At 41.2% G+C, this 24739-nt stretch overlaps 1 protein-coding gene across 6 annotated transcripts in view; it reads left to right on the top strand.

Moving 5' to 3' along the window:
* Positions 1 to 24739, top strand: part of ADGRG2 (adhesion G protein-coupled receptor G2) — a 102027-nt gene that overhangs the window by 53459 nt on the left and 23829 nt on the right. For 2 of the 6 annotated variants that reach the window (XM_032286040.1, XM_032286039.1), the window contains 10 exons: positions 4100 to 4138; positions 6115 to 6156; positions 8955 to 9008; positions 12153 to 12208; positions 13401 to 13456; positions 16684 to 16723; positions 17171 to 17208; positions 19530 to 19624; positions 21554 to 21620; positions 23225 to 23613. In XM_032286040.1, coding sequence (XP_032141931.1) covers positions 4100 to 4138; positions 6115 to 6156; positions 8955 to 9008; positions 12153 to 12208; positions 13401 to 13456; positions 16684 to 16723; positions 17171 to 17208; positions 19530 to 19624; positions 21554 to 21620; positions 23225 to 23613 — 876 coding nt within the window. Of the gene's footprint in view, positions 1 to 2445; positions 2485 to 2591; positions 2616 to 4099; positions 4139 to 6114; positions 6157 to 8954; positions 9009 to 12152; positions 12209 to 13400; positions 13457 to 16683; positions 16724 to 17170; positions 17209 to 19529; positions 19625 to 21553; positions 21621 to 23224; positions 23614 to 24739 lie in introns of all 6 variants that reach the window. The other 4 variants (XM_032286042.1, XM_032286041.1, XM_032286037.1 and 1 more) reach the window with 3 other exon arrangements.

Below are 24739 nucleotides of genomic sequence, written 5' to 3'. Positions count from 1 at the left end.
ACTTAATTAAATGATGTCATTAAGCCTACACCTGAAAAATCAATAGCAAACATAGACCAGAGGACAACCATATTGATCCGTCCATGTTGCTGGGCAAAGCCAGGCACCAAATCGCAGGGGACTAAATGGTGAGTTTTCTTTACAGTAACTACTTAAGCTCATCAGTTATTTTTTAGTATTCGAGTTCACAAGTCTCTTGAAGAGTATCAAGAACATAAACATGCCAAATGTTTTTACATTTAAAGGAGGAGATGAGATGTTCACTTAAATATACACCCTCAGTACCTCCACTGAAAGGATATTTTTCACTAGGATTCTAAGGGCTTCGCACTCGCTAGAACAGGAAGCCAAATACATTAGAGAGAGATTTATAACAAGAACCCAGACTGGCAGGAGTCAGGAACAGAACCCGAATTCAAGACTGCTAGCTGGAATGGGACCTTAGGGATAAAGTGGCCCAGCCCTCTCCCTAAGTTGATGAGATAATGAAGCCTGGAGTGGCTGAGGAACTTCTTTAAGACCACACAGCTGCTTGCTCCACGACACACAGAGGCAGCACTTGGCTTCTCAGACTCCTACTTCTGTATTCTTTCGTTTACACCATCTATTTCAGAACAATCTTTTATGATAAGGAATGAGTCAACTGACATTCTATCTGTAGTAGAAGCAAATGAGCTTCTACTGTTATTGATTCATTACTTAAATCCAATTAATCAAAGTAACTATTACTTCTCATGTACTACTATGTACCTGGAAGTCTCCAGACATCTCCTCCTTCTCCTCTCAATCTTGCAACATAGGAAATATTCGTGTTATAGATGAGAAAACTGAGGCTTTGGAAAGATAAAGCATGCTCACGTTCATACATTCTCTGGAGCCAGACGACTAGTTTTAATCTGGCCACTATCCCGCCTTCATTGGTAGCTGTGTGGTTTTGGACTAGTTCCTTTAACCTTCCTGTGCCTCAGTTTCCTTGCCTGTAAATTGGGGAGAATAATAGTACCTGCTCGTCGGGTAGTTGCGAAGACGGAATGAGATAACACATGTGCCAGGCACAGTGTAAACCCTTGGTAAGTAGTAACTATTATTTTTACAAGTTTTTGAGTAATGGGGCAAAGATTCAAACCCAAGACTGCAAGCCTCCAAAGCCCAAGCAATTTTGATCTTGCCAGTTTGCTCCCTAGTTATTAAGCTTTTAGGACACCGTGAACCACTGTATTTTTCTTTCAATAGAATAGCCCTCAGCAAACTGAATCATGGTGATATCTGCAAAATCTTGCTTGCATGGAATAGGGAATGGGGCTCTGGGGGGACACACTAGGCCTAGTCACAGCCTGGGTTCTGGGTGCCCTGGGGGAGAGCAGTGCAAACTGGCAGGTAGGAGCCAATGTAGCACTGAGGGATGGATGGGCAGCTGTGCCCACAAGTCTCTTCTTTGGAGAGAGTGTCACCATTCATTAACATTCGGAAGAATTAATAGTCATTCCTTAAAAACTAGTTGTCGCCGATTATTTTGTTCTGCCCCAAGGGCAAAGGATTCTATATCTATGCTTTGAATCTTACTGCTCAGGAACTGTCTTACTTCTCAGGAAATATCCTTGGTAATTTAAGAAATAAATAAATGTAGTAAATGACAAAATATGGAAACAATAACGTGGAGAGACAGGGTGTGTGTGTTTCAGCCAACGCATGAGCAGTCTAAAACAGACAGGCCAGCCAAAGTGCCTTGACACACCCAGGTTTTGTCCATACCAGCTGAAAATCAGGCTCCCTACTGCAAAACTTATTTTACTTGTAAAATTTTTGTGTTTGCTCTCCCCATGTTTAGGTAGAGGTCTAGCCATTGGATCTTTTAAATATTTAAACATGCAAAATGTGTGTAGTAGATTGGCTTCTTAGCTTAAGTGGAGTGATTCCACAGGAAGTTTATCACTTCATTAATTGCCTTAATAGCAGCCATATTTTAAAGTAACTTACCAGGAAATCCAGTTTGGTAGTACAGTATTGAGTGGTAACAATTTTTTTAATCCTAAACTTACTGTGGGAAGAGTTGCTAGGCATCCTTATAACAGAATGGCACCAGCATGCCAATATATTTCATGATTGTAATTCAGCGAGTTATTTCAAATGTTTTCTAGAATGCTCTGGCTGAAAAAATTTTGAAGTAGTATTTCTTGTATTTTGGGCTGGGATTCCCTAAGTAGTTAGTTAGCAAGCTTCATGATCATGGGTCTCAGGTTCACTCATCTTGGGTTCTTTTTCTGCAATTCTCTGATTAAATGTGTACTCACTGAGTGTTTATGGAACATGCAGATTTAACGACATCTTGGTCTGCTAGTATGTTTTCTACTTCTTTTCATAATTACAACTCAAAAGTTTTAACTCTTTGAAATTTGACAAACAATTGTTTCAAAGTATTTATTTACATTTTTTTTTCTCCTGCAGCTAAATTATCTGTTGTCAGTTTTGCCCCCTCCTCCAATGGTACTCCAGGCAAGATTTTGAAAAAATTTAAACCTAGATTTAGCCCAATTTGTTAAAGTTTTGTTTTAATTATACCTTTGTATTGTTTTTCTCCTCGGGACAAAAAGAGGTTGAAACGACAAGCCTCAACGGTAAGAATTTTTCTGAAGCAAGTGAAAATTGATAACCGTTAATATGAATAGAAGTATAATGAATGCTGTGGAAGTTTCCATTTCTAAATTATTTCTGAATACATTGAGTTGTGTCAAATAACCCCAAAGAGAAACCCAAAACGAAACTTGTCAACCCTGGAGAGGTGACCTAAACTTTCTGGTTAAATGATAACATTCTTACAATCATGGAGGGAAGAGAGCCTTCCATCACTCTAATTGTTAGCTAAAAAGGAAAAGAAATATTGATCACATTTCTAATTCTCCATTTCCCTTGCTGTCCAACACAATGCTAGCAAGTTTCACATGACAGATTGTTTAAATGTGAAAAGCACATCCAGTAATTGAATATGATTCAGCATGGATTTGGAGGCACAGCACGTTCAAAGACAGCCTTTTTACAGATGATTTGATCAATTTTTAAATAGTTTGAAATGGGAAAAAAAGAAAGACCTCCCCATCATACTAGAGAAAAGGGCAAAGAAGTGGGCTGTATTCAAGGGAAGGGGGCCGAGCAGTACATTCTGTTCCCTCTAATACATGAGCAGAATGGCAGACAGCCTTCCTTCCATCTCATTGTGATGAAACCCCAACACTTTTCACAAGCCCTTGGTTAAAATCAAATCTTACCATGTAGTTGGTGGTTAAGGAGCTAAACAATCATAGATGTACCTCATACTGATCAAAACTGGTTTAAATTCATATTTGGCTCAATGGGAAGGGCCAGATGTTATCATTTTTATGTACAGTTACTTTTCACAGTGAAAATAATATATTCAATTTAGCTCTGGTGCAGTTTTGGGATTCCATTTGTGTGTGTGTGTGTGTGTGTGTGTGTTTTAAGTATGATCATGTATTAAGTGCCTTTTGGTTTTTTCCTAAAATTTCATCCAGAATCATAAATTCTGGAATGATTTGCATTTAAAGAAATGCCAATAGAATAGATTTTAAATCAAACAGGATCCAAATGAGATTTTCTTAAAAGTTAGTAGAATATAATGGTCATTTACTACAAATTTAAGCTAGAATTATTTAAAATTGTTTTATAAGAGTATACTGCTGGTAAAAATGTATTATGCATCCACAGGGCTATATATTAAAATCAGTATTAATGTTGGAAATACCATATTCCTTAGAGACTTTCATTATAATAGAGAAAAAAGGGACAAAATATTAACAATGTAGATGAATTTATTTAAATCTAATAGTTACAGGAGTGTTACTAAGTGTTTAGAGATGTAATTTGCATTTGAATGAATGAGTTTTTGCTCAGGAATTGTCTCGGTGGTTGGAGAATGGCGTAATGACAGGATGGGTAGCAAAAACATTCAGTGGTGTCAGTTGACTTTTGCAAAACTAACTTCTTCCAGATTTGGGGAAAAGGGAAATGTTTAAAGAACCTAGGGAGACACACATGTTTGTAAACCATGCCAGTAGTTCTGCTAATTTTTATTCTTTTATTTCAGATGTTACTTCAACCTTCTTATCTACTTTAAACCAAACGGGTAATGTCAAGTGATTTCTAAATGCAATAGCTTCTTCTGCAGCCTCTTGAGTTTCTCGCTTGTGTGGTCTACTGGGTTACTAAAGAGTCTTCTTTTGTCTCCTTGCCCTCTTTCCTGTGCCTTCAACCATTCATTTATGACTCCTTTTACTTTGACATTCAACTATAATTGTCACCACCCTCCCACACTTATGGCCATAGCACTCCATTTTAAATAGCATGTATTATTTTTGTGATTATAATAGTGATACATATTAGCTCATAAAAATGGGGAACATAGAGAAATACAAAGAAGAAAATACAAATCATCTTTAATGTTACTTTCCTAAGATGATGACTGTTAACAATTTGGTCTATTTCCATTCAGTATCATTTATACATATATTTATATACATATCCTCTTATATTCTTTGCAAAATAGTCATAATTTACGTAGATTTTTGTATCTTGCCCTTTTGACTTAATATTACATTAGAAGTATCTTCCAGTGGCCCTTACTATTATGACTTGATAATATTCCATTGTGTACCATATGTTGAACTTTAAAGTTGTTTCTCTCTTTTTAATAGAAGTTATTGCAATGAACATTCTGGCGCCCACATCTTTGCATTCATCTCTGATTTCTATAGGATACATTCCAAGGATTGGAGTGTGCAAGGATTGCATTCTAAGGGTCAGCAGTATGAGTATTGTAAGACCCTTGATACCTACTGCCCAGTTACCTTCTAGAAAGGTTGTGCCCAGTGACATTCCCTTCCGCAGTGGATGAAAATATCTGTGTCACTGTACTTTTGCTGAGACTGTATCATATATTATTAAATCTTTCTCTTAACTCTTAGGTTTTATTTTTCATTCTTGATTATTAACGAGGTTACCCAAGAGCGCTTCAGTTACCAAAACCAGAAGTTCATTTCACAGTTGTATTTTGTTTGCTCTGGAAAGGAAACTATCAGGGCAAACAAAATAATATATTTAAAAGATTCTTAATGACAGTGCAAAGTGCTGTCAGCCTTCATAATTAGCACCCATCATTGCCCATGGGTCACACGTTGAAACCTGACAGTTTCAGAAACCTCATTTGTGTGTCTTTGTTACTGATAAGTTTCTGCCAGAATAACTTCATCATTCTTAAGTATGTATCCAATCTCTGAGCTTGGCCTTTTCTTCAGAATTTGCCCATCCACCCTAGGTGACAGAGCTTCTGTGCAAATCTGTGCCCTGAATACAGCCTCTTTCCATTGGCCATTTTTATAGCAAAGATTTCTGTACCCGGTTCTCCATTATTTGGGCAATGAACCATGGGCTCTGTCCCGAAAAAAGTGTTTGGAAGACATTTTTAAAGTTTGCTCCTTCGGAGCATGTTAATATTTGCCTGTGAGTCGCTGACTTCGAATAGTCCTGGTTCTGCTGTGGGCATGTTATGTGACTGTATGGATGTGTATGGATGATCTCGACCTCTCTGCGAATAGCATTCTTCATCAATACACTGGGGATAGTATTATGTTAACTCCTCAAGAAGACATTAAGACACTTGATTGTATAGTAGCAATATTTTAAATCCCATGTGACTGTTTCACGTTAATTTTTACTCTGAATCATCTGCTCTTTATAACCTGATACCTGAACTTCCTGATAGTGGCTTAATTCTACATATCTGAAGTGTATCCATATCATATCTCTAGCAGCAGTGCATGGAAATGAAATTCTAAAGTAGAATTACACAAGCAGTGGGGTGTGTACTGGGTGTACTCTAGCTGGGTAAACATGGAACTCCAACTCCCAGACCCACCCTGTGCCAATGCTACATGAGCCGTGGATGCAGTTCCCATTCATTCTGCTGCTGAGATGACCGATAGTGTCTTAAAGATGTCAACAGTGTGACTTTTTCCAGCACTTCACTAAAATGATACTCATGGCAAATTGTTTTTAAAAAACAAGCAATAATTCTGTTCTAATATTTAAGTTGTTTCTTTGCAGAAAAAACTAAAATCACTATAGTAAAAACCTTCAATGCATCAGGTATGACTTATTATCAATATCAAGACTTTCTTTTTTATGACTAAAATCAAAGTAAACAAATGGCTGGTGTTGATGATTTCTTTCTCTTTTTTCCAACCTTTTCAAGATAAAATTCTGTTCTTAATGAATAGATGTGTATGCACTGGGTACCTGAAGTTGTACTAGGTGTTTGGGGCTATATAATAATGATCAGACACAGAGCCCACCCTCAAGAATCTTCCAGTCTATGGGGGAAGACAAGGCAAACAAATAGATAACTAATATGAACATGCATGCAGATAAAGGCAATGATTATACAAGTATTACTGACATGGTTAAGAGGCATAGGAGTAGAACGGGATGCAATTAAGGAAGAAGTTAGAGGAACGAACCTCAATTTATTTCTGAGACAAGGTCTCACTCTGTCACCCAGGCTGCAGTGCAGTGGTGCAGTCATAGCTCATTGCAGCCTCGACCTCCTTTGCTCAGGTGATCCTCCCACCTCAGCCTCCTGAGTAGCTAGGGCTGCAGGCTTGTGCCACCAAGCCCAGCTAATTGTTATATATTTTTGTAGAGATAGGATTTCGCCACATTTCCCAGGCTGGTCTCAAACTCCTGGGCTCAAGTGATCTGCCCACCCCAGCCTCCCAAAGTGCTAGGTTTATAGGCATGAGCCACTGTACCTGGCCAAATTCTTTTTAAATCAAAGAAAACGTATACTTTTAAGTTTCTATACAAGACTAGGCACACGAAGCCTTCTGATTGATTTCAAGCAGGGGTTGGCAAACTATCACCAATGGGCCAAATTGGGCTCACTGCCTGTTTTTGTGAATAAAGTTTTACTGGAAGGAACACTACCATGCCCCTTTGTTTACATATTCTCCATAGCTATTTTTCTGCTGCATAAAATGCAAGTGGTTGCAACAGAGACCATATGACCCACAAAGCTTAAATACTTACTATCTGACCCTTTAGAAAGTTTTCTCACTCATGATTTAAGGAATGACCTGTGGCCATGTACATAGAGAAGATTACAGATGAGAACCCTAGCAATAGGAAAGAAAATTCTCAGAATGAATGAACAGCAAGAAGACACATCACTGGAAATGATGTGTGGCTAAAATTTAGAAATAGATGAGATGATCGAATGAAAAGCTTAGTAAGTAATACAGCAATGGTTTAAAGGACATTTTTAGCATAACTACCCATTATAGAAGCTATAAATTCTATATTTGCATAGTATATATGTTATAGTGAGTTCTGTTTATAAGCAAATATACCTACTTATAGACAGAAAAAGAAATCTTTCCCTTCTGATGGGAGTAACACTGCTTTGAAACAATACAAAAATCTAAGTGGGTGTTGAACAATGAGAAAATACATGGACACAGGGAGGGGAACATCACACACTGGGGCCTGTCAGGGGGGCGGGGGCTAGGGGAGGGATAGCCGTAGGTGGAGGGGTAGGGGAGTGATAGCATTAGGAGAAATACCTACTGTAGATGACAGGGTGATGGATGCAGCAAACCACCATGGCACGTGTATACCTGTGTAACCTGCACAATCTGCACATGCACCCCAGAACTTAAAGTATAATAAATTTTTTTAAATCTACAGATCTGGTAATTCGGAGTACCTAAATTTAATTTTCTCTCAAAATCAAAACTCATAGCTATAGGCATCTTCGCTAAAGCATGATGCCTATATATCAATAAATCACACTAGCAGAAATCATATCACATGCACTAACTCAAATTGTAATTTTAATTTCTACCCAAACTAGTTTTCTCATAGCAACAAACTAAGGATTCGTAATGTGCAATGGAAATAAACTAGCAATTGGGCATTGCACACATAATTCTGACCAAACAAGACCTAACAAGGAGACAAAAAAATGTCTTAATATAACAGGTTTTTCCCTTGGCAGTTTGTTTAATACATTATCAACATTTGCTCCTCTCATGTACTACGGATTTTTTGTTTTGCCAAAAGGATGCAATTAATGAGGGATGGCTTTTTAGAGAAGTAAACCTTGAGCTCTTTTCAAATCGAAGAAGAGATATACTTCTCCTCTCACCAAAGGATAAAGTTTTTCTCAGGTTAATACATATAAAGTTTTGTTCTGATGCTCATTTTATCTGCCAGTCATCTCTGTCTCCCTTGTATGTCTGTGTGGTCAGTTGTCCGGGTCATCACTCCTTTAGCCCTCACCAATAAGTAGATAAAAAATGCTTTTTTATATACTGGCCAGTATCATCCACTAGATTGTAAGCTCCTTGAGGGTAGGGTCTATATTTGGAAACTCCTAAAGCCTGTAGAATATGGTAGGTGCTCAGCAAATATGTTTTGAATTTTGTAGTTTTTGCCCATGAAACAATATTATGACATTAATGTTATTTCATACATACATTTGAGTAAAGAGCTAGGATTAACACTAGGTGTTCATGGGCTCCCCTACCTAGGAAAAGGAGGATCTGTGATTAAGGGCAGTCTCTACTTGTTTTGTGTTCATGGTACTCTGTTTATATTGAATAGGAGAGGGATTAACTGGGAAGGGGATGAAAATTTTAGGGAGGAATTGGGGGTCAGATATTGACATACTAAGGATTAGTAAAGAATTAAGTTCCATAGCTGATCAACCAACAAATGAAAACCCTCTCATTTCTTTAGTCTTTATGGAATTCATCCAGCCAATTATATCTAGCTTATAATATTTCTGGTCCACATTTGCTGCCTACATTTTTTAATTCTCTTGACAATGTAACACATAAACGCAGGCTTTGACATGCTTAACTGTCTGGGTTGTGTTTTCTTTACAGGCGTCAAACCCCAGCGAAATATCTGCAATTTGTCATCTATTTGCAATGACTCAGGTTAGTTTTTGTGTATATTACACATTACCAGATAAATTTCCTCCATAGAGAAGAATGGTTTGCTTTTTTTTCTTTTGAGAATGTGGTATGTGCCTCTTGGATCAGCCTCTTTTCATGCTACCTGGCTACTCGGAGTCCCTAATAAAAACAAAAGCAAATTTTAGATCTGGCTGAAATTATCTTCCTGTTGCCTAGTGAGAAGATGGATTCACTTCATTAATATGAGACATACAGCTCTACAATAAATATTTTTCATTATAGCTTTAAATCCATAACTAATACTCTTAGAGTTAATTCATGAACATAATAATGACGTTAATAATTATTGAAAGTCACTTCTTTTTTTTCCCATTTATTTTATTGCATTTTAGGTTTTGGGGTACATGTGAAGAGCATGCAAAATTGTTGCATAGGAACACACGTGGCAGTGTGATTTGCTGCCTTCCTCCCCATCACCTACATCTGGCATTTCTCCCCTTGCTATCTCTCCCCAGCTTCCCACCCCCCACCCTCCCTCCCCTATTTCCCCCCAACTGACCCCAGTGTGTAGTGCTCCCCTCCCTGTGTCCATGTGTTCTCATTGTTCAACACCCGCCTATGAGTGAGAACATGCGGTGTTTGATCTTCTGCTCTTCTGTCAGTTTGCTGAGAATGATGGTTTCCAGGTTCATCCATGTCCCTACAAAGGACCCAAACTCATCGTTTTAAAAAGTCACTTCTTATATAGAAATCTGTCAAGCTTTTCCATAGGGCCTTAAGTATTAGAGCTTAGACACAGGATATCGTCTTGCTAAGAATAAAGCAGATCAGTCTGCTGAATGTTGACAACTCATGTACGCCTGGTTTAAATGGATGCTAATTCTAGCAATGTCCATAATGTATTTTGCCATCTTTAACTACGGCCATTTGCTATTTTTAAAAATTGAGATGGAAGTCTCTTCAGAACATGCTATTTTTGAAATGGGAATATTTTCCCTTCTGTCGTGGGCCAGAAGGAATGAAACAACCACTTTTCTCACCTTGGTTTGGCTCCCTGGGCTCCCTTCCTTGTTAAAACCAATGAAAGCAAATGTGAAAAACAGAAAAATATGCTATGGCAGATCAGAACTGGCCAGGAGATCATGAGAAAGCAAGAAGATGAAGTTAACTCGGTATTTTATGATACGAGTCTTACTGTGATTATAGTAATAAGCAGTCATGACAGGAACATTTTCTTTATTCCATTCCTTTTAACAGTTTACTCATTTGTTTGAAAAACATAGGTAACAATTTCAAGTAAATAAGGTTGGATAATTTAGAAAACAAGAAAACATCCCATTGAAAGAATGTTTTACACTTTCTATTGTGTGAATGCAAGATTTGCTCATCTGAGCTTTCTGCTAATACTATGGTCCAGGTTGAATATAGGAGGAAAGTATTAGTCAGTTTTGATTAAAGAAAGCAAAGTGTTGGATACATTTCATTTATGTATATTGTATAACTCTGTCTTCTGTTTTCTTCCTCCATTTCTCCTTCCTCCTGACTCTTCTGTTCACCGAATTCCCCGTAATGTCATTATTTTCCTGATTCATTTATGTTTTGGGCTGATGACTAATGTCTAGTTCAGTGTTGTGTCTACACGATGTTTGATAACTATTTGAAAATTGAACATGTAGTTAAAAAAAAAAAAAAAAAAAAAACTGGTCATCTTGACGAACAGATGCCAGAAAGCTGGTTGCAGTCATGTTTTCCCCAGTGAAGGGACTGAATTGACCATTTTTCTTAGTGTCGGTGAAAACAGCCTCACCAGGGAACCAGCTCTTTTGGCACCAGAAGCCCCATGGTACCCTGCCAGAAACTGGAAGCCTTCACTTGTTGCAGGCTCCAGTCTGGGTTCACTAAGAAAAATGGAGGCTGGTGAAAGTGGGAGCTGACTAAGAGTTAGGCTGATAGTCAGAAGGTAGTGGCTTCCTGGTTGCTCTGTCCCCACTGTGCTCCCAGCACATTCATGAAACTCAGCATTCACTCAGTAAGAATAAGAGGCAGAGACGCTGTGGATGTTAGCATGCATGTACACACACACACAATTTAAATAGTCATTTAAAAGTTAAGATTTTTAAAAATGTATAAGTAATTCTATGCAGATATCATTTTAAAAAATAATTACATACTCTTATGAATTGAAATTTCAGTGTCAATATGCAGAAAGTGAGGCTCTCAGTAGAAAAGTTGCTGAAATAGATCATGTCAGATACTGGTCTGTTGGCTTCCTTGGCCATTTTTAAGCAGGAATCAGTTGCTGTGCTTTGGGGTGCAATAAAAGATGATGAGAGGAGGAGGCCCTCTAGCTTAGGGGTTGGCACTACTCGCCATAGTCCAAATATGGCCTGCTTTTGTAAATAAAGTTTTATAGGAACACAGCCCTATGCCCATCGCTTACGTATTGTCTGTGGCTGCTTTCATGCTACAGTGGCAGAGTTGGGTAGTTACAACGTAGACCATACAGCCCGCAAACCCTCAAATATTTACTACCTGCTCAATCACCAAAAACATTGGCTGAGCCCTAGCTCTAGTTTATGTGACATCCTTGCCCCATTGCTCACAAGGCCAGGTTGGGGTTCCTGTAGATCAAGCTTGTTCAACCCATAGCCCAGGGGCCACATGCGGCCCAGGACCACTTTGTATGTGGCCCAACACAAATTTGTAAACTTTCATAAAACATTATGAGATTGATGCAGGGCCCTTTTTTTTTTAAGGTCATCAGCTATCATTAGTGTGTTTTACATGTGGCCCAAGACAATTCTTCTTTCAATGTGGCCCAGGGAAGCCAAAAGATTGGACAACCCTGCATATAGATTGTGACGTGCACACCACATCCTTCTGTTTAGGAGTCTCTATTTTATTGTTTCCAGATAGAGTGAAAGCCCCTAGGAATAAAATTTCTTAACAAGAGGGCAAGTTTTCTCTTTCTGAATTCCCACATAAAATTTGCAGTTCATAGTTTCTGAAAATTATATTGATAATAGTTGAGTAACTTACTGAATAAATATGAATAAAAACAATTCAGTGAAACCTTATAATTTGATCATCTTTTTGTATGTGGTATTAATCCTCAAACTATAAAGATACAAGTCTCACATTTCTTTTTGAAAATTTATTTTTTAGCATTTTTTAAAGGTGAGATCATATTTCAATATGATGAAGAAAGCACCATTCCCCAGGTAAGTTTTAAAGATTTTTCTTACTGCAGTCTTAAAAGGCAAATTCATGTGTATTTAAAGATTTGCTTGAGGTTCAGATTATTTATGATATTTGGCATATTTATTGTTATGACCAAATTTAAATAAAATGTGCTGAGTCCCTACCTTTGTAGCGAGGGCTTAAATTCATAATAATCGTGGTATTTTGTTAACAATTTTAGTTTTCAGTAGGCTTGCTGCTGAATAAGAATGTTAAGATGATGCAATTCTACTGCCAGTTAAAATTTTAAATTATATTAGAAACTCTTAGCAACAAGAAATGTATATATTGAATCTAAGAATAATATTCTGAATGTGATTCTGTTCTCTCCATGGGGGATTCTGATGCAGTGGTATCAGCCTTTTTAAAACCTAGATTGATTTAGAGGATCCCAGCCAAATGTGGTTCATTGACTCAATGACTATTTCTGAGCACCAACTACGTGCCAGGTAATCAATGCACTGGTTGCTAGAAATACAGCAATTGCTGCTATCAAGTTTTCCTTTTTACACTGGGGCCTGTTACTTAGATCCAGGACCTTTCATGACAAGAATGTTAATAGTGTTCTTTGTGGGGAACTCTTGAAATGAAGAAAGACAGAAATTAGCACATCAGAGTTGCTGACTTAGAATATTTTTTAAAGGAAACATAAAAATAGCGGCCGGGGTTGGTGGCTCACGCCTGTAATCCCAGCACATTGGGAGGCCGAGGCAGGTGGATCATGAGGTCAGGAGATTGAGACCATCCTGGCTAACACGGTGAAACCCTGTCTCTACTAAAAATGCAAAAAATTAGCCAGACGTGGTGGCATGCACCCATAATCCCAGCGACTCCAGAGGCTGAGGCAGGAGAATTGTTTGAACCCAGGAGGTGGAGGTTGCAGTGAGCCGAGATCGTGCACTCCAGTCTGGGTAACAGAGAGAGACTCCATCTCAAAGAAAAACGGCTCAGCCAATGTGGATTAACCTTTGAGAACCACTTTTTGCCCTCCCTTTTCTATAAAACTGCAACTTGATCATTGGCTAGACAATGTTCCTTGCTGTTAGGATTCAGCCTTTGGGGTATAGTTATTTGTGTGGCCAACAAAACTGAAGAACAACTTATTGTTAGAGAGTTCAAACAAACAACAAAACAATGTTAGTCATATTCTTAATGATTTTGTGCTTCTAACAGAATCAAGATAAAACGAATGACACCTTAACTAGAGTCCTGTCTCTAAGTGAATCAAAGTGAGTAATCCGCCGTTTGATTTAACACTTCAGACATCAGCTATGGAAGGGTACTTGTTGAGCCATGTTTGCTGTTGAAAACTAAGAATGGGAAGGAGACTGGCCTAAAGGTTATAGAGCCAACTGGTTCTTGACTTCGTTGCAAACTAACCGTAATCCCATCAACTTTATCCCCATGAGGCTCTTTGATGCTCTGAAGTTATATAACAGCTTCATTTGAATTAGCATTTGAATTTTAATATGATTTGCTATCCAGCATGGTTGAAAGAGGAGTCCAAGGTGTGACTCCAAATATATGATGTGTTCATGCTTTCGTGAAGTATCAGTGATTCATAAGTCAGAGAGAAGTCTTTGTTAAGTAGACCTGGGCTTACAAGGACAAGCACAGACAATGAGAAATGCATTACAAATAGATGCCTCCTTGGCCAGGCGCAGTGGCTCATGCCTGTAATCCCAGCACTTTGGGAGGCTAAGACAGGCGGATCACCTGAGGTCAGGAGTTTAAGACCAGCCTGGCGAACATGGTGAAACCCTATCTCTACTAAAAATATAAAAATTAGCCAGGTGTGATGGCGGGTGCCTATAATCCCAGCTACTTGGGAGGCTGAGGCAGGAAAAATGCTTGAACTCAGGAGGTGGAGGTTGCAGTGAGCTGAGATCACGCCATTGCACTCCAGCCTGGGCAACAAGTGCAAAACTCTGTCTCAAAAAAAACAACAAACAACAAATAGATGCCTCCAGTTAAACAGTAAGTCAAAATGTCAGCCACCAGGATGGCCTAGGCCAGGAGATGGTATTACTCTGTCTGTCACCGAAAGGGGCAACTTCCTATTTCTGCCCTCATAGCAACCAGTGAAGCAGCATCAGAGGTGAAATTCATCTACTCTCAGCATTGCCACTACCTCACAAATGAGATTGTTATAAACTTTTGAAGCAAATCTGTTCTGGTGTCTGTGATGACACTGAAAAGAAAAACCTTTCCTTTAAAAACAAAACAAATTTCTCTTCTTATGGGTCATCTTTCAAATTAGCATTTTGACCTGGCTGTGTCTGATGATTCAGCAATGCCTAGGCAGAGAGAAGCATTTGGCAGAGAGCAAACATCCCTAGGGCCTGCTGAGTTTGTAGTGGTCAAGAAGTTCAACTGCTGAGAACTGGGAGTGCGGCAGCGTGTTACTCATGTTCTTTATGCCTATTCTTTGACCTCCTAATGAAATCTAACTTTTCTAACTGTTCAGTTATAGATGTGAAATGAAAAGCAGAAGAGATCAGTGCCCTGGAAGGATCTGGAGCTTCAGATGGGCAATAAAAGAAGAAACATTTTTTTTTTTTTTGAGATGGAGTCTCGCTCTGTCGCCCAGGCTGGAGTGCAGTGGTGCGATCTTGGCTCACTGCAACCTCCACCCTCCTGCGTTCAAGCAATTCTTGGCCCTCAGCCTCCCGAGTAGCTGGGATTACAGGCGTGTGCCACTACACCTGGCTAATTCTTGTATTTTTAGTAGAGACGGGGTTTTGTCATGTTGGCCAGGGTGGTCTTGAACTCCTGACCTCAAGTGATTCACCCACCTTGTCCTCCCAAAGTGCTGGAATTACAGGCATGCCACTGCGCCTGGCCAAAACTTTCTTTTTTTTAACTCACAAATTTACAATTAGAACACAACTTGGCATACTTGTAATTATGCTTAATTACTAGACTAGAAATAGAGCTGAGTTCATTTAAGGTCACCAGGCATTTGTTGAACACCTACTTTGTGCTGGGACTTGGGGATCCACAGGGATAAACCTAACTCTCTGAGATGGAAAACCAAGTCAAGAACAGTGGTTCTCATCCCTGGCTGCATGCATATTAAAATCACCCGGGGAGTTTTCAGAAATCCCAGTGCCCAGGCATGCTCTGTAACAAATCAGGATTTGGGGGCTAAGACCCCAGACATCGGCATGTTTCCAACATGAAGCTAATTGTGAGAACCAGGCCTCTAGAATCTGGTGGGGAAGACACAAGATGAAATAACAATACAGTGCGACCCCTGCACTGAAGGTGGCTTGTATAGGGTACCAAAGGATGAATGTTCTAAGTCTCTGAATACAGAGCAGGAGGAGCAATTAAACCAGTCTGACCACAGGGGAGGGACAGGGGAACCCCCAGAAAGAAGGTGACTTGTAGGCTGAGCGTGGTGGCTCATGCCTGTAATCCCAGCACTGTGGGAGACTGAGGCAGGCAGATCACTTGAGCCCGGAAGTTTGAGACCAGCCTGGGCAAGATGGCGAGAACTGGTCTCTACAGAAAATTAGCTGGGCATGGTAGCATGTGCCTGTAGTTCCAGCTACTCAGGAGGCTGAGGCAGGAGGATCACCTGAGCCCAGGAGGTGGTCTCTGAGCACAGTTATGGAGGAGTGGCTCCTGCTGGCTTGAGGAGTTAGCAGCTACTGCCATGACCCTTCCTTCCTTCCAGACCTTGCCTGGTGCCACCATTCCTTGGAACAGGGTTTCTCAACCTTGACATTCTTGACTTTTGGGGCTGGATCATCCTTTGTTGTGGGGGTATCCTGTGCATTGTAAGGTGTCTAACAGCATCCCTGGCCTCTCTCTACCAAATGCCAGTAGCACCCTCCTCAGGGATAACCAAAAGTGTCTCCAGACATTGCCAAATTGCCCCTGGAGGGCGGAGTCACCCCTGTTTGAGAACTACCGCCTTAGAGTGAATTCTCTAACTAGCTTCCTTTCATCCCAGCTTCATGGGAAGTTCTGCCACTTTGAAGAAATGAAAGTGTTGCTGGAGTGGGATTGGAGGAGGGAAATAAGGGAAATTCCTAAGGGGGTGTTGTGAGACGGGGTGAGGAAGAAATCAGAGGCACAGGGTCCCCAGGGTGAGTGGCCTGCCCCTCTCAGAAATTTTTGCCTGGGGCCAGCTCTCCCCCTGGCCCTCTGCCAGAAGAAGCTGCCTGAGGTTGCAGTAGCCCCATGAATAACAAAATTGTCCAACCATAATTTGTATCTCGCTTTTGGCTAGAACCGATATAGCTCCCGTCTGGTTGGTTTCCCTTGTCATATAAATAATTTATTTTCTTGCCACGTAGGACTCTGTTATTATGCTCTCTGTTTCTTCAAAGTGAACCCTGTAAGCAGTGTATATCATGTGCTTGATTTAATTGCTAAAATCTAACATGTTTTGAATTCAATATCACTAATTGTCTCCTTGATGTCAGTTTCTCTCATTTTATTACAGACGTTCAGAGCTCAACAAAACCCTGCAAACCCTAAGTGAGGTAATCATAGTACACCCTGTAGCTTGTTTATAATTATTGTTATGATTTGGGTAAAGCATAGGGTTCTGCATTCCTGGGAGACAAGTATTCGAATTCTCCCACATTTGTCATGTAAAAGAATGAATGGACTAGATTTTTATTCCAAAAATCACAACTAGAAGCAATGGGTAGACATTACAAGGAGGTAGATTTTCCTTCATGTAAGACCAAGAGTTTCTTAAAATATAAACGCCAGGAAAATGAGCTTCCTTGTGTAATAGTGACCTCACGGAGTTTGTATGGCCTGAAGAGCGTTGATGATAGGCTGGGAATCCGGTAGGAACGCGAAATGGACAATCCCTAAGGGCTCTCATGATGCTAAAATTCTGTCATTAGCCTTGGGTCTTTTCTGTTATTTCCAACTGTCCAAAGTAACATATATGTGTTTACATGTTTGTTTTGTTTCAGACTTATTTTATAATGTGTGCTACAGCAGAGGACCAAAGGTCAGTCATTTCTAATACCTTCATAAATATCATTCTCTCTCCATTTATGAGAAATAAAGTATTAAGGAGTCTTAGTTAAATTGCAAATGCAAAGGGGGTCCTCTAAAATAAACACATATTAAATCCAAAAATATTTGGATTTAAATATTTTTATTTTTCCAAACACTGATCCCTCTGTCATATCCATCTTCTTGTTTCTTTATGAAGCACAGAGAAGTGTGTAGTATCGGGCCATTTACCTGTGGCTCCACAAGGCTAAGGGTAATCAGTGTCCTTAGCCCCGAGGGCCACTGATATAAGCAAGAAATGGCTTCCAGTGATCCAGGCAGAATGAAGTGCAGACCAAAAAGAAGGAACGTAACATGGAGCTTGGGAAAAGAAGGAGAGAGGGGGAAGGAAAAGATTGGAAAGAAAGAAAAAAGAACATGGCTGGGTGTGGTGCCTCACACCTGTAATCCCAGCACTTTGGGAGGCCAAGGTGGTTGGATCACTTGAGGTGAGGAGTTCAAGACCAGCCTGGCCAACAAAGCTGAAGCCCATCTCCACTAAAAATACAAAAATTAGTTGGACGTAGGGGTGGGCGCCTTTAATCCCAGCTACTTGGGAGGCTGAGGTAAAAGAATCGCTTAGCCTGAGAGGCAGAGGTTGCAGTGAGCCGAGATTGCACCACTGCACTACAGCCTGGGCAAAAGAGTGAGACTATCTCAAATAAATGAATGAATGAAAGAAAAGAAAAGAAAAGGGAAAAGGGGAAGGAAAGGAAAAGAAAAAAAAGAAAGAGAGAAAGAAAGAAAGAAAAAAGAAAAGAACAAATTAAGAAGCACATACAGGCAGGAGTGAATCAGAGGTTGTCCAAAAATTATTTGGGGTTGCACAGATTATCATTTTAAATTGTGTCCATTGGCTATCCTGACTGTGTAAACCAATGGCTTATAGGGCAATACTCTCACTACCTGGACCCCAAGCCTTCTGTGACAGTCAAAGTCCTAGAAATTGAGAGTTTCTACTCATCAAACTTATTTGTACTCATTGGTACAAATAAGGGCAAGTCTTCTGTGAAATTGTAATCCCTATCCACTATACATATTTAGTTCATTTCAGTGACCTCTTTTCGTTATTGCAACATTAATTTTCTTTCACCTAAACCAAGGCTAAGGTAGAAAGAATCAGAGAGAATGTCTTCAATTCTTAACTATCTGATAATCTAGATAGAATTTCCAGAAAGATTTTTTTTTTTTTTTTGAGATGGAGTCTTACTCTGTTGCCCAGGCTAGAGTGTAATGGCACAATATCGGCTCACTGCAACCTCCACCTCCCAGGTTAAAGCAACTCTCCCTGCCTTAGCCTCCTGAGTAGCTAGGATTACAGGCATGCACCACCACACACAGCTAATTTTTGTATTTTTAGTAGAGACAGGTTTTCAGCATGTTGGCCAGGCTGGTCTCAAACTCCTGGACTCAAGTGATCCGTCTGCCTTGGCCTCCCAAAGTGCTGGAATTACAGGTGTGAGCCAATGCACCCAGCCACAGAAAGATTTTGGATTTGAAAGATCTTGATGTGGGCTGGGTGCAATGGCTCACGCTTGTAATCCCAGCACTTTGGGAGGCAAAGGTGGGTGGATCACCTGAGGTCAGGAGCTTGAGACTAGCCTGGCCAACATGGCAAAACCCTATCTCTACTAAAAATACAAAAATTAGTGCGGCGTGGTGGTGCACACCTGTTAATTCCAAATATTAGGGAGGCTAAGGGAGGAGAATCATTTGAACCCAGGAGGCAGGGAGGTTGCAGTGAGCCAAGATCACACCACTGCACTCCAGCCTGGGTGACAGAGCGAGACTCCATCTAAAAATAAAAAAGAGAGAGAGAGAAATAAAAAGATCTTGATGTTCATCTAGGCTGGTATGTGAAAGGGCTCCCATGATGGAAGCTCAAATGTTTATAGACACCAGGCAAGTGGCCAACTAGTGTTTGTGGGGTGAGATTAAAGGTGTCAAGGTGCTTGCTTGTCTCTGCAACCAAGTTTCACCCCTGCCTGTTCGTTGTGTAGGCAGGCAAAATGATTCAGCACCTGTGTGTGGTCAGAGAGCCCCGGTTTGCAACCTCTGTGAACGTGAACCTCCGTGAATGTCTCTTAATATCAAGTCTTTTTGGGTAAAATTCAAACCATGGTAAATGGGTATTTACAAGCTTACTGGTGTGACATCACAAGTGAACGGTTTCAGTGTCCCCTTTCCTCACTCTAAGTTTGCAAGAGCAATTACAGGTATGTAGGTAGGTTTCCTACTTAGTAACATTCTGGTTATGTATATTTCTCTTTACAGCACATTAAATTGCACATTCACAATAAAACTGAATAATACAATGAATGCATGTGCTGTAATAGCTGCTTTGGAAAGAGTAAAGATTCGACCAATGGGTAAGTTGTCTATTATTGTTATTATTGCTGCATTTCTCTTCATGTGGCTTTTGATGTGTTATTTTTCTAACTGAAAATATAATAAATTTATATATGTTACAGCTTTCTGTTTTGACTCCTTTGTCCTTGGGCAATTTCTCTCTCTCTCTCTCTCTCTCTCTCTCTCTCTCTCTCTCTCTCTCTCCAGTGTCTCAGTCTGTTTCCAGGCTGGAGTGCAGTGGTGCACTCATGGCTCAATGCAGCCTCGACTTCCCAGACTCCAGTGATCCTCTCACCTCAGCCTCCCGAGTAGCTGGGACTACAGGCATGCACTACCACACCCAGCTAATTTTAACATTTTTAGTAGAGATGAAGTCTCCTTATATTGCCCAGGTTGGTCTCAAACTCCTGGGCTCAAGTGATCCTCCTGCCTCCGCCTACCAGAGTGCTAGGATTACAGGCATGAGCACTAATCACTATGCATGACGTGGTAATCACTAATTACCACACCTGTCCATTGGGCAATTTTTAAAGAGCCCTAGAAGGTTATTTTTCCTGCTTGCTAATACAGTTATTTTATTGTATTGTATTTTAAGTTCTGGAATACATGTGCAGAATGTACAGGTTTGCAACATTAATTTTTTTTCACCTAAACCAAGGCTAAAGTAGAAAGAAACAGAATGTCTTCAAGTCTTAGCTATCTGATAATCTAGACTGAATTTCCAGAAAGATTTATTTATTTATTTATTTTGAGACCTAGTCTCACGCTGTTGCCCAGGCTGGAGTGCAGTGGCACAATCTCGGCTCACTGCAACCTCCGCCTCCTGGGTTCAAGCAATTTTTCTGCCTCAGCCTCCCAAGTAGCTGGGACTACAGGCATGTGCCATCACACCATGCCCAGCTAATTTTTTGTATTTTTTGTAGAGACGGGGTTTCACTATGTTAGCCAGGATGGCTTTGATCTCTTAACCTTGTGATCTGCCCGCCTCAGCCTCCCAAAGTGCCAAGATTACAGGCGTGAGCCACTGTGGCTGGCCCAAGACTGCCTTTTGTGCCATGGTGGTTTACTGCACCTCTTAACCCATCGTCTAGGTTTTAAGCCCACACACATTAGGTATTTGTCCTAACCTTCTCCCTCCCCACTAATAAAGTTTTAATATGTCTTATTTGATAACATGATGAAATAAACCCTATTGAGAAGGAGAATTCTTTTTGGAGTGTTCAGTGGGTTGCTACTGGGATATGTCCACTTTTCAATTGACAAGCAAAAATTGTACATATTTGTGGTGTACACCATGAGGTTTTGATATACAGCATGGAGTGGCTATAGCAACTGTTTAACACTGCATTACCTCACATACCTGTCATTTTTTGTGGTGAGAACGTTTAAGGTCTACTCTCTTAGCACTTTCCGAGCATACAGTATGTTATTATTAACTGCAGTCACCATGTTGTACGGTCGATCTCTTTTATGCCTCCTGCCTAACTGAAATTTTGTGTCTTTTGTCCAGCATTTCCCCATTCCTTCTGCCTTGGACCCTCTCCCAGTAAACCCCATTTCACCCTGTTTCTGAGTTTGACTTTTTAGATTCCACATCTGAGTGAGATCATGCAGTATTTGTCTTTCCATGCCTGGCTTACTTCACTTAACATCACATCCTCCAAGATATGTTTACTTGTGGATTCTTCTTAGGAGTTCCTGAAGAGTGATTAGTGCTACATGCATATAACCCCCCAAAAAAGTTAATACATATTTTTGAGTACCTACTATGTATACAGTATATAATTGTCAATATGATGGCATCCAATGTATTTTATCACCTGTTTAGACAATTAGTCTCTTCGATGCCTGCAGCGTAGGAACCGTGATAGTTAATGGTTCTGAGCTGCCACCTTGCTTTGTTCTTGACTGTGCATTTTTCTTGTTTCTGTTCCTTTTGTCTCCCCTAGAACACTGCTGCTGTTCTGTCAAGACACCCTGCCCTTCCTCTCCAGAAGAGCTGGAAAAGCTGCAGTGGTATGTAACAAACATGCAGACCCTTCTTCAAAAAGAAAAAAAATAAGGCCGGGCGTGGTGGCTCATGCCTGTAATCCCAGCACTTTGGGAGGCCAAGGCAGGAGAATCACAAGGTCAGGAGATCGAGACCATCCTGGCTAACAAAATGACCTCTGGTGATCCACCTGCTTCAGACTCCCAAAGTGCTGGGATTACAGGCGTGAGCCACCGTGACCAGCTGAGTCAAGGCTTTTTGACCCATGACATTTCTGACTGTCTGACACCCCTGTGTCCTCACTGCCCTGAAACTCAGGGGGTGCAGGGAAGCCTATAGCCAAGTGCCCAGCCAGATTGGACCAAGCAGGCTTTTCTTTTCATAGATGTGACTTGCTTTAGGGCCCTTAACCTAATATTTCTCCCTCTTCTCACCCTAGAGAAGCTCTAAGAACACATTCCTCGTTGGTGTTCTAAGTATCTCAAACTATATCAGAGCCTTCCCCGGGTAATAATTTTAATTTCTTGCTCCTCCTCTAGTTGTTCCTCCCTAGATCCCTCAAGACTGATGGATCTTGTGCCAGAGAGTAGGTGAAAACTTCTCCACCTTTGATGCCCATGAAAATCACCAGAGAGTTTAGAAAATACATATGCCCCATCCCAAGACCAACTGAATCAAACACAGAGGAGCAGGCCACAGAAATCTATACACATATGTGTTTTAAAAAGTGTCTGGGCCGGGCATGGTGGTTCACGCCTGTATTCCCAGCACTTTGAGAGGCTGAAGCAGTTGGATCACCGGAGGTCAGGAGTTCGAGACCATCCTGGCCAACATGGCAAAACCCTATCTCTACTAAAAATACAAAAATTAACCAGCCATGGTGGCAGACACCTGTAGACCCTGCTACTTGGGAAGCTGAGGCAAGGGAATCACTTGAACCCGGGTGGCAGAGGTTGCAGTGAGCCAAGATCGTGCCACTGCACTCCAGCCTGGGCGACAAGAGTGAGACTCCATCTCAAAAAAAAAAAAAAAAAATGTGCTCTGGGTAGGTCTCATGCACAGCCAGGGTTGAGAAGCACTGAGCTAAAGGAACCTTGAAGACACAGCCGATGTAGAAGCTGGGGACTACCCATTTTGCCCCAGTGTGATTCATTGTTTTCTTTTATCCAGTATTTCTTGGTCAGTTACCATGTGTCAGTTACCACTATGCCAGGCTATCACAGTGTAAAGTTGATTAAGACAGATTCCTAGTATATGGAAACCAGTTGGGTCACGAGGCATTTCACAGTTCCCCTCCCCTGGGAGGACAGAGAGGATCCCCTTAATTGAGTGACCATGAGACATAGAGCCACAGAGCAGCAGTGAACTAGTGAGGCAGAACTGGGGAGTCGCAGAAGAGCGTCCCTCCTTGCTCATTCTTCTCCCAGGAAGTAGGTGGTAGGAGTGGGCAGGGGTTGGGGGCTAGTGGCAGGTGCACAGAGGGTGTGAAATGGCAGAGGCTGGAAGTGTCATGTCCCTGATGTAACTACAGGTCAACTTGACAGTGTCAGATAATTGCCAGAGAGGAAAGATTCGCCCCCTCTGGAGCTCATTTGTGTCTCACATCTATCTCTCTGATTTGTTTCTTTAGTGACCTGCAGGATCCCATTGTCTGTCTTGCGGACAGTCCACATGGCCCACCGTTTTCTTCTAGCCAATCCATCCCAGTGGTGTCCCGGGTCACTATGTTTTCCCAGGTCCCCAATGCCGCCTCTTTTGCTAAGCCCCCAGATTATTCACCTGTGACCCACAATGTTCCCTCTCCAATAGGAGAGATGCACCCCCCTTCACCCCAGCCTTCAGCTCTCATAGCTTCCAGCCCTGCCATTGACATGCCCCCACAGTCTGGAATGATCTCTTCCCCTATGCTCCAAACCCATGTCTCCGGCACCCCACCTCCTGTGAAAGCGTCACTTTCCTCTCCCACCGTGTCTGCCTCTGTGAATGTCATCACCACCAGCGCGCATCCTGTCCAGACAGGTGAGTGTAAGATGTCACTTGAACAGTGGCCAATCTACCAATCAAGACATCTGTGGTAAGACTATATTGAGCCTTTGTTTGTATGATGTTTGTTTGATTTCTAGAGCTTTTCTTTAGACCTTCTAATGTTCTAATGACTTGCATGGTTGCATAATAGACATTCTGTTGAGGTGGCCTATCTAACTGAATCATTCCTTTCTTCTGAAACCATTAAGTTTTTTCTACTTTTTAGCTCCCAGGTATCTCATGCAGTTGTTACTTTGCTTCTCGGCTGTGGCTGAGTTCGATTGTTTTGACCCAGATGATGAAGAAGTAGCTCTAAGGGGCAAGCACAGATCTCATTTGATGGAGATGGAGATTTTCTAGGTTTCTTTCTCCTACAAAAGGTGGTTGGGACACTGTTTTCAATGCCCTGAAGAGTAAACTTTTGATCTATTAAACATAGCAGTTCAGTTTAGACAGAAGACAAAAGAAAACATTGGGAGGTCTGAAAATCAGTCCGTTACCGAGTGACAGGGCTGGGACTGAGCCAAAGTAGTGGTAGGAGGGGAGGACATTGTGAAGACCCAGGCTTGGGTCTGCATGGACCTCACAGACAGCGGGATCTGGAACAAGCTCCTTCCCCCGCCTGTTCTATGTGAGGATTGAAATCATCACACTAACTGCACGAGACTGAGAATGAAGGTATACATGAGAACGCCATGGAAACCACCAAGGGCTCCTGGGTCAGAAGGAGGCTTAGTGGTACAGAGATAAAGCCAAGAGGGAGGGAAGGAGGGAGAAATCTGGATTCACTGGAGCTTCAGCTCCGTGAGTAAGAGGCAGGTCTTCCTCTAGAATGTGGAGGGTGGGGGAGGCAAAGCCAAGGTTTTGGTGGCATCACATTGGTTGTGGTACCCACCTCCTCCACCCTGGTGCCAGCATCACCAGGAGATAAGGAGCTTCTGCCACATGACTTCATATTTTTTCAAATGTGCACTGCTCTCTCTTCAATAAATTTTTTAAAATTATTTCTCTTTTCTTCTCTTTTCTTTGCCTTCTTTCCCTCCCTCCCTCCCTCCCTCCCTCCCTCCCCCCCTCCCCTCCCTACCCCTCCCCCCCCCCCCCCCCCCCCCCCCCCCCTCCC

The sequence above is a fragment of the Sapajus apella genome, unplaced genomic scaffold (assembly GCF_009761245.1).
Source record: "Sapajus apella isolate SASKATOON/1434 unplaced genomic scaffold, GSC_monkey_1.0 scaffold17, whole genome shotgun sequence".
Lineage (NCBI taxonomy): Eukaryota > Metazoa > Chordata > Mammalia > Primates > Cebidae > Sapajus > Sapajus apella.
The sequence above is the reverse complement of the archived record's forward strand: the minus strand, read 5'-3'. Positions and strand labels throughout refer to the sequence as shown.